The 15,288-nt window shown below is 44.9% G+C and overlaps 1 protein-coding gene across 1 annotated transcript in view; it reads right to left on the bottom strand.

The window, feature by feature from the left end:
• tln2b (talin 2b) overlaps positions 1-15,288 on the bottom strand; it is a 43,586-nt gene that overhangs the window by 14,786 nt on the left and 13,512 nt on the right. The window contains exons 16-42 of the mRNA XM_079271120.1: positions 15,162-15,260; positions 14,426-14,593; positions 13,779-14,073; positions 12,660-12,826; positions 11,856-11,984; positions 10,804-10,917; positions 10,538-10,651; positions 10,279-10,413; positions 9,817-9,945; positions 9,607-9,709; positions 8,509-8,717; positions 7,991-8,110; positions 7,621-7,818; positions 6,981-7,120; positions 6,376-6,469; positions 5,850-5,939; positions 5,609-5,731; positions 4,902-5,045; positions 4,519-4,680; positions 4,226-4,366; positions 3,364-3,545; positions 2,803-2,935; positions 2,588-2,689; positions 2,292-2,462; positions 1,749-1,895; positions 457-558; positions 207-326 (exon numbers count right to left, since the gene is read on the bottom strand). Coding sequence (XP_079127246.1) covers positions 207-326; positions 457-558; positions 1,749-1,895; positions 2,292-2,462; positions 2,588-2,689; positions 2,803-2,935; positions 3,364-3,545; positions 4,226-4,366; positions 4,519-4,680; positions 4,902-5,045; positions 5,609-5,731; positions 5,850-5,939; positions 6,376-6,469; positions 6,981-7,120; positions 7,621-7,818; positions 7,991-8,110; positions 8,509-8,717; positions 9,607-9,709; positions 9,817-9,945; positions 10,279-10,413; positions 10,538-10,651; positions 10,804-10,917; positions 11,856-11,984; positions 12,660-12,826; positions 13,779-14,073; positions 14,426-14,593; positions 15,162-15,260 — 3,831 coding nt within the window. The remainder of the gene's footprint in view (positions 1-206; positions 327-456; positions 559-1,748; positions 1,896-2,291; positions 2,463-2,587; positions 2,690-2,802; positions 2,936-3,363; positions 3,546-4,225; positions 4,367-4,518; positions 4,681-4,901; positions 5,046-5,608; positions 5,732-5,849; positions 5,940-6,375; positions 6,470-6,980; positions 7,121-7,620; positions 7,819-7,990; positions 8,111-8,508; positions 8,718-9,606; positions 9,710-9,816; positions 9,946-10,278; positions 10,414-10,537; positions 10,652-10,803; positions 10,918-11,855; positions 11,985-12,659; positions 12,827-13,778; positions 14,074-14,425; positions 14,594-15,161; positions 15,261-15,288) is intronic.

Genomic DNA, 15,288 nt, shown 5'->3' with positions numbered 1-15,288 from the left:
GAACAGCACACATCTGCTCTGGTCAGTGTGTGAGGAATACACCTGAAAGCACGTTTTGGTGTAAAATGCAGACCTGCAGTAAAGCTGATATTTCAGTCTGACATTTCAGGTGCTGAATTGCAAAAAGATTTACGGCTTGCTGTGTTAAATCTTATGGATGTATTTTCCCCCACGTACTCCGTAGGACAGAGAGCGTGGCTTCTCACCTCCTCTGGCTCTGCAGTGGCTGCAGCAAGGCGTCCTTGGTGTGCGAGCTGTCCATAGTCCACCGTCACCTGAGAGGCAAGGCCGCCAAGCTCTTCAGGACAGGTTATTGACTTAGTCATCTGGCGGCAGAAAAGGACATACATCATCAGCAGAGGCAGATTAATGTTTCTGTGGCCCTACTGACACATATTGTCATTTTAGATCGGAAACATGATGGAAAACACACAGAGTCAGGCATGAATATCTTACCATCTCCTGCGCATTGATAGCGATGGCTTTGGAGAACTTCACCATAGTGGTCTGGTAGTCCACAAAGGAGCCCTCGGGTTCAGGAGGTGTTCCTTCATCCAGCTGTGAAGACGAGCAGCCCTTTAGTACTTATCTATCTATAGCACATAGCACACAGCTATCCTATGTGTTTTTACACTCGGCACCCCAATTTACTGTACGTAAGACTTTTGATTTAGTTTGGTACCACTTCACAATAAAGCACACTGTAAAGGGTTTTGAGGTTTGAATTGATTGTTCTGTTAATTGTTCATAATTAGCATGGTCTTAAAGCTTCTGTAAGAAGCTGTGGATTCCTGTATGATATTATTCTGCATTCTGTATTATATAATTAACGCTTTGTAGATTAGTATTATCTTTTGGTTCCAGGTTGTCAGCGTATAATGAAGTGAAGGATCGTATTGGTTGATCACCTGCCAATGCAGATTGACTTCTTATTTTCGTGCAGGTATTACTAATGGGTCCCTTGCAATTACTCATTTTTGGAAAATGGCTAAAGACCAAACTACAGCCCGAACATTCAACCTGAAGGGACAATATATACTCAAATATTAGCTGTTGTAAAGATATCTATCGATTGTACGTGTTGGCTCATACGTAGCAAGAAATTGCAGTTCAGAAATGATCAAGATATGATTTATTAACCGTGTCTCCATTATGCAGTTTTCAACCAGATAGCAATTGTATTTTTCACCTAAAAAAATGACTCAGGTCAACATGTTAATTGATGTGTAATTTCTTAACAATTAAAAAGCCATTAGTGAGAACATAGCAAACTTTTTTACGTTAGCATTCTTGTAAAATGGTTCCACTTTAGATATATGCTGATGGTGTTTTAATGATGCATGCTCTGTTATGTTTAAGCTGAGGGTAAAAAGAAAGGAAGAACAATAAAAAAAATGAAGGATAAGATCTGAGACAAGTGAGAGCATGAGCAGATCATCGTCAATTATTAACTGTGCCGTCAGCACAGTGACATGTCCCCCAGCAGGGTGAGTGACAGCTAACATCACCAGTGGGCTGTGGATTTAAAACATGTCATCTCCTGGACTAATGAGAGTCACTGACAAGGACACACTCTCGACGCACTCACTGTGGAATTATTCTATCAGGGAAGGCTCATTTTGCCTTCAGACAAATGAGATGGGGAATAAGTGTCAACCTGAAATCCATTTAAAACCACCTGAGCAGACCTCTCGTGAGATGTTTTGACACAGACATGCATTTTCTATCAAAACACAATCACTACTCACCCTGCCCATGGCCTCAGCGATGGACTCCACCATGCCCCCGACCATGCCCCCTTCACTGGCTGCCTCGTTCATGGTCACCATGATGTCGTCGACGGCCTCCTTCATCAGCTGGGCTGCCTCGGAGATGGCATCGTGAGTGTGGGACGCCTGGGGACACAGTCGGCTAATTAACGTTTCTGTGACACTCTCTTGGTTTAGCCAGAAGGAAATTGATCAGCTTGACAACAGCTCCAGAGTGTCCCTACGCAGTGTTTGACCAGAGGACACATTCAACAGGCGGGACTCTTGCTGCTGTAAAGACTTATTCTATTTTCTATGAATTCAAACTTCGAGTTCAAAATGTAATAAAGTTCACACGTTATACACCGGTAATACTTGAGGCAGACGTTTTTCATGATCCCCTTAAAAAAAGATAAACCCTGGAAAAAACACGGCTACATTACTGTCTTGACCTGCTGATATGTAGCTTAATATCTCAGGTCACCGTTGAAATAGTGATCATGGTAGGCTAAACACACTGCAGCTTTGTGGACTGCTTCGTACCTTTGGGTTTCCCCCGCCTTCCTTGGCAGCATAGAGCATCTGCAGGGCAGACTCAGACAGGGTCTTGCTCTGGTCTAGGATGGTCATCTGCTGCTGGTGGTCGAGCAGCTTAGAGGCCAGGCCCACCGATGCCACGATGAGTGGATCGAAGTACCTTGCCAGCTGGGTCACCTGTGAGAACGAGTGATGTAGAGAGATGCCTGAGGAAGGGTTGGATCACAAGATAGAAAACAGACAGATTGTGTTTTTCTTTCTAAATCTAGAGGGGATGAAGGGATATATGGTCAGACCAGCACCTTGTGTCCGAGTTGGGCAGCTTCGCCTCGGGCCGTTGTGGAGACGGGATCAATCAGATACCCAATCTCCTGCACAGAGGACGTTAGCTGCTCCTGAAGTGCCTGGTGAGTTACAACGGCAGAGAATTACAGTATAAGTCACAGCAGAATGACTACAGATGCCATTAAGTTCTTTCTCTCGGACAAGATAGAGCTGACGGGGCACTTGAACTCACTTCCATGGAGATATCATCTCTGCAGGGCAAGGTCTGCCCAACTGCAGCTAGGGAAGCATGCTCAATGTCCCGGATACACTTATTGACGTTATCAATGGAGTAATCACACTCCCTCTGTCCTGGTGCCTTGTCCCTAGCATCAGAAATGTTGAAAAATACATTCATTATTGTGCAATAAATATAGAATACAATTAAAAGGACAGATAACGGAATATTTTTTTTAATTAAGAGGAATAGTTAGACATTTTGAGAAATACTACTTTCCCACTTTTCTGACTGGGTGAGGAACTACCTTTGCTAAAATGTGTTGCAGATCCACCGCGGCTCATCATCTCACCCCTGCTCTATAGTGTTCTCTCATCTATTACAAGGCAGCGGGGCTCTCAACAGGTATTAACAACTGTGGCAATTTATTGCTTAGCTGAGCAGATATCATAGGATAAGCCCTTTGGCTTCAGACACATTTTTTTTCCCCCTCTAACTGTGAGCAAACCATTATAAACGTTGACTCAGGATGATCCTGCAGGGACAGACGTGGCATTAGGTGGGATTAATACCTACCTGATGGAGGTGATGAGACTCTTGATGGAGTCAGAGACTGTCCTGGAGTGGCCGGCCAGTATGGACCATGTGGGAGGATCTTTAGGGTTGAGGACCAGCGAGCGGGCCGTTTCTAAAAGGTAAGTGGAGCTATCGAGCATGGAGCGGGCTGAACGCACAATAGGCTCCTGAGCTGCTGAGCCCTGTGGAAATGAAAAGACGAGGGCATGTGAAACAACAGCCCAGGTAGCAGCTCAACAGCAAAGAGCTCGACACATTGGTATGACAGAGTTGTTCATATGCCTCGACTACCTTGAAGAGATCAAAGGTGCAATCAAAGAGAGGGATGAGATTAGAAAGACAGCTTTACACAGGTGCAGGGAGAAACACCTTTATGATCCGAGCCAAAGCCTCCCTCGACAATTAGATTAACAAGCTGAAGATTAGAGCAGCTGTGCTGAGAAAGAGCGCTGTTAAACACTGCCCTCCAACAGATTACAGCCATAAAGCTTGTAGAGGACTGTGCGAGAACTGCTCCGCTCAGATTGAAAAAGAAAAATCCATCTTTTCCTGACATTAAAAGAAAAGGTAAAATTGGGCCTCAATCCAATTCCCCCCATGTTCGCTGTACAAACGTTTCTGTGTCGGCTCATATAAAAGTCTCTGTTACTGAAAGGGATTGAGCGCAGAAGTCACAAACACATTCAGGAAGCTTCAAGATCCTCTTAAGGATGTGTAGGAAAACATGAGTAACAGGATCTTTCTGAAAATCTGATGAAAGATTGCCGTTCATTCATTGCAGCTAAATAATGAGGAACTGTGCAAAGAGTAAGAAAGAACGATCTAAATAAGGCGTTGTAAACAAACAAACATGGATGAATACCTCATTACTGATTTGCGCTGGGATGCTCGCAAACTCAGGGTTGTTGGCAAAGGCCGACAGGTTTTCTACAGCCTCAAGGAGCGGGTTCGTAGCAACGCGGCATCTGTTCCTGTTGTCTTCTGAAAAATCCCCATCGGAGGCCTGAAACAAGACAACGCCATATGAATATTTGCCCATTTCCGTCGTATTTCTGTAAGCGGCTGAATTATACGCACACATTCACAGCTTCTCACGGGACGAAAAGATTCCGTAACAAATTTACACTCAACGTTTTGATCAGTTGGGGAGTTGACCTTGATGGTTTTGACAAGGCTGGCGGTGGTGTTGGCCACCTCTTTGGCTGACTGGACAAACTGTCTCCTCGCCACAGGGTTGGAGGTTTTAGAAGAAGCCAGGCGGCAGGCGTTACAGAGGGCTGAGGTGTGCTTGGCTACAATTGTTGCTGCAGACAAAATCTGACAAAACAAAGAAACGTCAACAAAGAGGAAGCATTGTATGCATTGAGGCTTTACCGTGAGGTGTGGAGAGTGAATAATGTACAACATTCAGGTCGATTTGAAGTTTTTCAAGCTTAATGAGCCATTTAATCACAGTCACTAAAGATCTACATAGTGCGGTCTCCATATGGCAGGGAATGGCCTTGTAATGTTTTCAAGGCCCACATGGACCTTCTTACCTGTGAGGGACTACTAGCTGGGTCGACTAAGTTCTGACAAGCCATCTGTATTGCCTGGTGGGCCTTTGCAAACTGGATGGGATCCACCAGCCCCTCGTGGCCTGACTGACTATTGGGATCAGACACGCCTACAAGATAAGAGGCCTACAGGGCAGAAAAGAAAAACAGAGTTATGCTAATGTGTCAGTTTGCCACTAGACAGGTTCTTTATTGTCCTCCATGACTTCACTTGTTGACATTGTATGACATAAGTAGGTGAATATATGAATAGATCCCTACATAGCTGTATGTTATAAACATTGTGCATACGCTTTGTTCAGGGGGAACAAAAGATCTGTCAGAGGGTGCCCTTTTCCAGACTCGGCAACTGAATGTTGCACGGAAGGGAGGACGTTATTTTACAGCGTTAGTAGTGAGAGTCTGTAAAACCTCGAATGAAACTTGCTCAGTGTCACGCCAAGTGTCCTGCTCAGGTCTAAATGCCATTTATGAAGGGATTCCACCCGCTCAAGATGTTTGCATTTCTTTTTATGTATCGTTTAGAGGGTGTATCAACCAATTTTTCAAGGCTCAACTATTTGTTTTCCTAATTGAAATGTAACGTGATTAAGTTCAAGCATCTATTTAAAAAAAAAAAGAAGAGCTCAGGCGAAAGCAGAAGCCTGGGTACCTCAGAGTGAGTAGTTAGCGCCAAGCGTTGATCTCACCTGTCCTGCAGCCTCCGTAAGCCCACACAGAGCTTTGGACGCCACACCCACGCTCTCCCCGAATGCCACCACATCACCTGTCTTACAGTGCTGTGAAATACCTGCCATTGACTCTCCGAGGACCTGGGGCATGCAGAAATGGAGAAAACCAGTACAAACTAGATCCTCGACTGATCAACTCAGTAAAATATCTCCGACAGTTGACGTATATCGTCCACACGATTATTTTAAAAGCCTGTACCTTTGAATTTTCCATGACGCTCTCGATGCAGTCAAAGTAGGAGAGTTCGTTGACAGGCTCGTTGGGATTATCGAGGAGACCTCTGACAGCCTGTACACAGACAGAGATGATAGGAACCGACACTACACTGGACACACCACATCCCTGCTATGATATTACACTTGTATCAACCACTTAGTTAAGAGAAGGGAAAGACTATGAATGTAAATCAAACTGATGGAAACATACCGCCTTGATAAATGATGATAATCAAGCTTTTAAAATGCACAGCCTTATTGACATTTTCAGTTACTTGAGTATAAGTGAATGTAGGCAAAAATACTCTGGTTCAACCAGCGTCACTAATGTGCTTACTACATTTATGATTTTAACGTCAAGGCAACAGCTCTATGAGATTAATGATAATAGATGGAAGTAAAGGGAGGAAATTAATCTAGTTTCCCTGATTAAAAACATACAGGCAACAAAAAAACAGCCTGCGAGAAGGAAAGTGTGTGTGTGGTACAGTGTATGCGAGGACGGCTACCTCCAACTCCCTCAAGGCGTTGTCACACTCCTTTTGTCCTGCTGCTTGCTGGGTACAGAGTGTGATCAGCTGGTTAATGCTCTCCGTCACTGCCCTGAAACACACAGGCAGCCACACAGGCTTTTTATCTCACACATGTGTCCTCCACATGCACGCACAGCCTGCACACGATGCTTTAAGCTCTTCCACTCAAGCATGGCACTGCTGGCCTCTCACTGCGATAGGCTAACACAGGAGGGCCGAGATTGTCTTGAGTTTGTGTTCAGCTTTGCTGAGCACAGACAGGCGCTAGCCAAGGCTTCCATCTTCCTAATTAGACAGAGAGAAGTCAGTCAGGCCCAAAGCCCTACGGGACCAGCTGCTGGCTTCTCACTACGTACTTCCTCTAGCACTGCCGAACACAGACAGCTCGGGAGCGGCAGACAGATACAGCAGGTAGAATCTTTGTGACATTTAAGTTATAAAATCAGAATTTTTCATAAATTGATGAAAGCTAAAATCTGAACTGGGATTCATATTTTGGACAAAATGGCTCAGTTTACTAGCAAACACTGAGAAAAGAGAATGTGTGACACATATCAGGTGCTATCGGCATCTTATCGCACCTTGCTGCCGCAGCTAGAAGATTCTTCGCGTTGGCTGCACCTGGATCCACGGACAGAGACTTGGCAGCCAGCAGCAGCTTACTGGACGCCATGGAGATGTTCTTCAGATTACCAATGACTTGGAACTGGTCGTCCTTGCTCTGCACCAGCGAGGACAAAGAAATACACAGGTGATTTTTAAGATGGATTTTGAGCATTTTCTGTATCGCAACAGCTGTCAAAAGATGACGTATTGTAAAGAATGTATTTAAGACTCGATACCATCTCTATCCTATTTACTCACTCAGCAGGCAGCTGAGCCTGATTAAAGATGGGTGTCATGCTACATCAACTCCAATCCCAGACGATCTCTCCAAATGAATGAGCAAAATAACCATAGCAAGAACATCACAAGATCTCATTACATCTGACTATGAATTAGACGAACAGGTCTAATTAAGACACGATTAGGAAATAAAGTGTAACAAAGCTTGGCCGCTTGGCATTTTAGTTTTTTTGCGTTTGTCCATCAGGGTTCGAGCGCTCCTCTCTCCGTGTGTAAAGTACTGCTGACATTTGACATTGGATCACAATTGAACTGTTTCAATAGAGTGTGGAGGGGGGGGGGGGGGGGGGGGGGTGGTATGATCATGAAACCTACATGCGTGTGTCCTGCCATCTCAATGCCAACATCCAGGAACTCATCAAAGTCTTGGCTGAACTTCCCCGAGGCCGCAGCCAGCTGGCTGCTCGTTCCACGAGAGGAGTGGACGACCTCGCCTGCAGAGTGGTTGAGTTCAGCTGCCGTGTGGTTCAGATCACTCTGGGCCTCCTGGAATGTCTTACTGCAGGGAGGGAGCTTCAAAGACAAGACACACATCAATTAGGGAACACTGCAGAAGTCAAAGTCAGATGGAAATAACCTGTTCAGTTATGGGGTGGTATATTATTCACTTTATTTTGTTTGGTACGGATGTTTTTGTGCAAGTGCAAATACACTAAATGTCAAGAAAAGTTGAGATGGGACTCACATTGTCCACCAGCAGTTTCTTGCTGGCTTCACCGATGCTTCTGAGGGCCATGTCAACATCCTTCTGGCCTGGCAGGCAATTCACACAATTATTCAGGGAGTGGGACACTGCTTTGGCCACCTGAAACACAGCACATCGCTCTGTCAATGGACTGCCATTCGCCATTCGAACAATGTGACACACAATACAAAGTCCCAGAGAAAAGCTATAGGGGAAAAACATCTCAAATGTAAATTGGGCTCACAGTGGTGCACAGTAAGCCCTGTCACTAATTTATGCTGCTGCTGTCACAGACATAAGCCAAACAATATGTTTATCCCCCGAAGGGCTGCAGGAGAATGATCAGTCTTACTCTGGCACTCCTGAGAGAGGAATACCAGGCAGGAGAGAAAATAGCAACGCTTAGAGGGGATGATTGTTATGGAAAGAAGACATTTTTATAAATCAGCGGTGGAGAGAGAGAGAGGAACAATGTGATCGCTACATGAATATCATCCATATTAATGGCGCTATGCTACCTGTGCCAGTCTCTGCTGACTCTCAGTGTCTCCTGGATGAACCAGGGCCTGATGGGATTCGTGGATCAGCATGGCCGAGCCCTCCATGACACACTGGGCTGAGTCGAGCATCGCAGCTGCTGCCTGAGGCTCCTTGGTGCTGGCTGCCACACCTCTGGCTGCTTGAGCCAATGTCCTTAAAGCCTGTGCAGTTTCTCTGGCAGCCACACCTGCGAACAAACACGTTGTGTCATTTTGATCATAAGGAACCAAGATGGATGAAATATCAGGAAGCAAAACAAATCAGTATAACGGTATCTGTAAATACAAGAAAGTGAACATACAGCCTGACTCCATCATAATATTCATGTAACAAAGGTGTAATATTCAATGAAGGAAATGCTATGTAGTGAGAGTAAGTAACCATGTTTCTGAACAAATTCAAACTGACGTTTTACTAAACATTCATTTCCATCTCATTAGTTTTACTTTGTGAGATACTGAGAGGTATGTGCATTTCCTGTCTTTAGCATAATTGTAATTGCATTGTGCAGGGGCTAGCTGTAGCACACTGAGAACAAACTGTGACACTGAAAGGCCCTCATTGTTGAAATAAATGAGTTAATATCATAAATATGGCTCCACATGGGAGGTGCCCTTAACTTATTATAAACAGAGCCGAGAAGAAAAGCAGCAAATTGCATCAAATTGCATTAACCAGCCAAGTGGAGCCATTTGCTGATGGAATGTTAACTCTAGTGAAAACAAGATTAATGAGAAGTGAGCAGCACCGTGGGCCTGAAGTGCTAGGGTGAGCATTCATTGTTAGAAATTCTTTTCTCGATCCGTCTTCATCTCTCCTCCCCCGAGATCCTCAATTGGGCCAGAACTGACGGCAAAACAGCCGAGCCATGCTGGATTCATAGGGCTCAGTTTAAGGCAATAGTGATGCTACAAATAAAGGAGGAATAATTTGCCCTGCCTGGTGCATCCTCACACTTGGCACAATTCAGAGAAAAAGTTTGTGGTTATTAAAATGCACAGTCAGCGATCCACATGTAACTACTCTAGACAGCTCCGAGAGCTGCTTTCTGTGTTCGTACAGTGCACTTCTTTTACCTGTATAATGTTCATTTCCCTGCGCAGCACATGTCAGCAACTGGGCCATGGAGGAGCCCACAGCCTTAGACGTACTTCCTAAATCCTGAGCACATTTCTCCAGCTGTGAGAGCAAAAGAAAAGACAAATAAACCATTTGATTTATAGCTGTGATCTCCTCATCGTGTCAATTCAACTGTAAAGCAGATGTTTCTACTGTTATGTACCGACCGACTCCCCAGGAAGAGGTTTGAGTTGGCCATCAATGACGGACATCTTCGCGTCCTGGAGCTCGCTCTTCAGTGTCTGTACAGTTTTGAGGGCTGAATCGATCTCCAGTGGACCACAGGCTTCATGGGCCTTTAAACGACACACACACACACACACACACACACACACACACACACACACACACACACACACACACACACACACACACACACACACACACACACACACACACACACACACACACACACACACACACACACACACACAAATTAGATGTTCCTCACAAGCACCCATCCATTATGCAGTGCAGACAGGATGCCAGCCTATATGCTGTGCTTGTTATCTCTAAATGAGATCAAAGAACTGGGCTCACCTAAGTGCAGCCTGACAACAAACAACGGATAGCAACACATTTCCTACACCAGTGAGATGACTCCTGCTTTCTCCAACAGTGCGAGATACCTTCAGGGTTGCCGTCCTGAGCTCGGCAAGGCAGGTAGCCAAGTTTTTGGCACATTGTCCCAGTTGCATAGCAGCAGCCTGATCGGCCACCGTGGGAACTGCTGACTTTGCAGACGTCACCATCTTACTGCCAGGCTGAGCCATGGCGACAGAAAAACAACAACAGCACTTCATAAGCACGAAAGAAGCAGTTTTCGGATGTGTATCTGATGACAGAGAGTTTCAGAGTAGCTGACTGTGTCATGGTGAAAGGCCTCACCTGTAAGAAGGTCTGGCTGGCCATGATGAGGGATAGCTGGGCACCGAGCTCCTCAGGCTGAGCCTGGCTGCTCCTCATTCCCTGCACCAACTGGGGAATGCTATCTGCTACCCCCTGCATTAAAACACACAAATAATGTATGCTTCATATTCACATCATCATGATTGAAAGAGCTGCATATCATAAATATTATAAGGCTGTTTTATTCATTGATTTCACTTCTTTTGTTTTTTGAATACGTCAGTAACAAGAGTACATGATCATACCTTGCAGCTGTGTACTAGCTGTTGATGTGAGACGGTATTTTTGTTGGAAGCAGCAGCATTTTGGGCAGCTGCAATGGTCTGCGTAGCTGCGGCCGCTGCCTGCTTAGCGGCTATCTGTTCAAATGATACAAATGGAAACCACGAGAGTACCAATTACTTTTGCTCTGTGCAGTATTATTAGAGAGACATGGGTGGGATTGCAGTGCTCAATCTTTATTTCATGAGACGTTGAGCTCTTCTTTCCCCTCGCAATGCTTCCAAAACGAAAGCACTGACAACACATTGCTTAGCTCACATTAATTCATAGACACAAGACGAGCTTTGAAGTGATGACAAGATTGAAAGCACGGGGAGAAGACATTCCTTGTTGAGTCGATGAGGAGGCAAGGATGATAAAAGAGAGCCAGAACACGTGATACCATTATACTGACAGGAAAAAACCCCAAAACTGAACTGCATATAGAACTGACATGCTAGGTAGGAGCAGCATTTTCCACCTAAAGCATGTGCACATCTGCACAGCAGCTGGATGACAGTCCGTCAGGAGGCAACAGGTAAGTTTAATGGGATCTTAAAGGGTGCCTGTGATAATTGTTACATGCACACTTGCAGATTACTGACACTTTAGTCTTCAATGGCTCACACATTAGCACCATTACTGTGACCATCTGATGCGAGGAGGCAGGCTGAGATATACGTCTGATAGCAGCGCTGGGTAATGCATAGTTTATGTGTCTAGGAAATTGAACATTGGGTGCTCTCGGGGGGGACATCACTAATGGGACTTATAGCTCATTGTGATGGGAAAAGAGAAATAACGCAGACAACTGTACTAAATGGGCCACATTTGTACAGGGTTTCATTATCAGTATTGCCATATTTTTCCTTTAGCTTAATGTATAAACTCTCCATTTATTTCTAATATCTTTGTACTGAAAGTGACCAAAGGGGGGAAAGAGATATTTATATGAAACCTTTGTTGGTATGGAGAAGCAAGGAGCAGTGTTTCAATCAAGGTCAAACAACACATAGATGAGAACACGTTGACTCACCTCCAGCCTGTTGACCAGTTTTTTCTTTATCGCGTTCTGAGCTGCAGCATTAGTGGCTACACGAAGCCCTTCAGCTGCCTCTCGAAGCCTCTGCTGCTGGTCCTCGTTCTCTGGGTAAGCAGCCGCCCCCTAAGAGCACATAAACAGATGACAATGACACGTATGATACAGCACATAACAATAGTTATTCAGACCTCAGCAATGAAAGACGCAAACAGGCGTTTAGCTCTGTCTGCTTCTGGCAGTTTCCAAGGAAACCGTCAGTGCCCGATTGCCACTTCCTCTTCGATAATGGCAGTGATATCGTTATTAATATGTCGCAGATCAAAAACATCTAACGTGCCAGAGGCGGCGTTTCGATTGTCTGGGTATTTCACGCTGATAGCATCCTGCTCGACAGTGCCAGGGGCTTATTAAGAGCCACTGATACCGGACCCTTTCATTTTGAATGTGAAATGATGCTAAAGTAGTGCACACAGTAATGCCACAATCACCGGTAGCATTCTATCAAATGAAAGCAAGTTAGCTAAGTTAATTTTATCATGCATTCAGTATATGACATTAGACATGCAAGAACACCATGGCAGTGCTGATTAAGAAAAGAGAAAAACAGAATGAAATGCACAATGTCAACAGTTGTGGATCATACTGATGTAACAGGGTTAAACCAACTATCAACTCTTCAGTATTACGTATAAAGCACGAATCAAACTAAAGAAAAGATAATGCTATAGTGACAGAAAGCAAATACATTTTTAACTTGAGGTCTTTAAGAAGACTACATTACTCGTTAAACACTGTTACCTTAGCTGCCTCCACCATCCGAGCTGTGGCATCAGCCAAAAGTTTGGCTGCAGCCAGCAGCTTCTTGGAGTTGTCAACATCAACTTCTGCCTCTGCATCAGATCTCATGGCATTGACCAGGTCAGAGGTGGCCTGGGCTAACACCCTAGCCTGACGCACCATCTCACCTGTTCACACATACAGTAAAGTGAGTACATCAGGGCAGATACACCACACAACTAGGATAGCGGCACAAATACAAGCCCATATTACAGCTGAAATTCAGTTTTTATTAAAGGGACACCCATTTTAAGACCTGAACGATGGATTGTCTGACAGTTGACAAATTAATAATATCTTATGGTTTATATTATCATGTCACCCAACCATTGTGCATCACTAAGACATTTCTGTAAGTGTCCTAGTCACAATCACAGCTTCATCAACTTTTATAAGTAGCTGAAGGTGAGTCATCCTCTCTCACAGAAATATATGTGACATCTCCCCACAGATCTGCTATAAAAAGCTGTGTTTCCTCCAGCTCGAAATAACTCACCCAGAGAAGTCTGTGAGAAAAGACAAGACATCATTACAACCTACATGCAATGGCTTTGGAAACCATCCAATACACTACCTGTAGAACAGAATCTCTCATCACAGAATGTTGATCTTTTGCCACGTTGTTTTTTTGTTGTTGATTTATAGAAAGTCAAAAGTTTGTCCCCCCCCCAAAAAATGCCCCCCCCCCCCCCTCACGTGTTTCTTTTGAAGTTTCAAAGCCTCCCGGATGCTGATCGAGTCCAGATTGAGAGCTCTGTCGTGGTTTTGGATGACATGTTTCTTACAACCCCTTGAGAATTGGCTGGGTTTGGAATTTCTTCAGCCTCTTGGTTCAAACCATAACAAATATCCTGAGCTTGGTCAACGTTTCACAGGATTTTTAGATCACTTAATAACATGGACACAAAAGCAAACAATATCTGAAGGCCCTCTTCTGCACCCAGAACACATGACAACATGTTAAGTGAAAGCAGGTATCACTACTCATTAAAGATCACCTGATTTTTATTTTTAAATCCTTGTGAGACTGGTCATTACCCATAACATTCTCTAGCCCAGAGTACTTCTTTCTGTACTCACCAGCATCACCCATGGAAGTGAAAATGTTCTCTGTCACATTCATGATCGTGTCTGTGGCCTGGTCGTAACGTCCGATGGGCTCTCCACAGCTGGCGTAGTGGCGGACGTGCTGCAGCAGGTCGCTGAGGGCCTGGCTCACCACACCGGCTGCTGCCCCGACTTGCTTCAGCAGCTCGCCGTCGTCGCCGGCCGAGCGGCAAGCCTTGACGCAGGTTTCCACGGAGCGGTCCACCAGCTTCCCGGCCTCGACAAGCTGCTCCTGACACACTGGGGAGCTGATGGTTGGGCTCACCACCTGCACCACAAACAGTCGTTAGCAGGAACTGAGGATAACTACGAGAGTTAAGACTATTATGATATTAGACCGACTGTGTCACAGTGACGCACAAGAATTCAGGCCTTTAGAAAATGAAAAGGTAATGTGTTATTCATTCATTTCTGATAAATAAGTCACTTATTTTGTTTAAGATATGGCACAAACACCTGTTGAATAATAAACAAGTTATAAACAACGCTGCACATCTTCATAGTAAACTGTAAAAAAGTTGCAATGGCCAGTGTCATACACCCTACTCTGATGATTTCCTGCCTTTTGGTGTGTCCTTTACCTACCTGGCTACTGAGATGAACACGTTTTACATCCGTACCTTGGTGCAGGCAACCAGCTGTGAGGTGGACAGGGCACACCGAGTGGCAGCTGCGATCACCCGGTTCTGCAATATGGCGTCCTCGGCCACCTGGGCCACGTTCTTGGCCTTCAGGACTAACATAGCAGCTGCATTGGCCACTGCTTTGGCCAGATTCATCAGGGTGTCCTGCAACATAGTCATCAATGTCCTTCACTGAAACACACACTACAGCTGTGATACATGCGAGGGAAGGGACCAGGGGAGTGCAAATGTTTTTAACTCATTTTGGGGAAATTGTGTGAACATTGGCCATCAAATGCGAGAAGAATAACAATAGCGTAAGAGTAAAAATACCTGAAGCAAGAGGCAGATAGTGAGTATGTATTTTAGGAGGTGAATAATAAATTGAATCTGTTATACAGCAAAGCTATTTGGTCACAAGTGGTATCAAGTCCATGAGAAGGCAAAAGATGTGTATGTGGCAGAGAACCAATTTCAGTGTAAAAGCATAAATGAGGCAGATCGTGAAGGCTACAGATAACCTTGTGTTGGATGACTGCGATACTGTATTGTCGTTTTACTACGAAAAACTCTCCCTCTACTGTTATAAAATTCACATGAAGTAGTCTAATAATAAAGTCTGAGGTCATTACTTCAGTGTGTATTGCCATTTGTAATGGGGGCCTGAGGTTATGTGTGTGTCTTCCTGTTTGGCCGGCAGTGTCATAGGAACAGTAAGTGGGTGGCGTCCAACCTGGAACTTCTCGTCGGTCTCGCCCTCCCCCATGTGACGGAGCAGGTCCCCGCTGGCCTGTCCGATGCTTCCTGCAGCAGTCAGCACCGTCTGTCTGGGCTGTGGGAGAATGACATCACCACATCAC

The sequence above is a fragment of the Melanostigma gelatinosum genome (assembly GCF_949748355.1).
Source record: "Melanostigma gelatinosum genome assembly, chromosome: 1".
Lineage (NCBI taxonomy): Eukaryota > Metazoa > Chordata > Actinopteri > Perciformes > Zoarcidae > Melanostigma > Melanostigma gelatinosum.
Note: the sequence above shows the minus strand (reverse complement) of the source record. Positions and strands in the feature narration are given on the sequence as shown.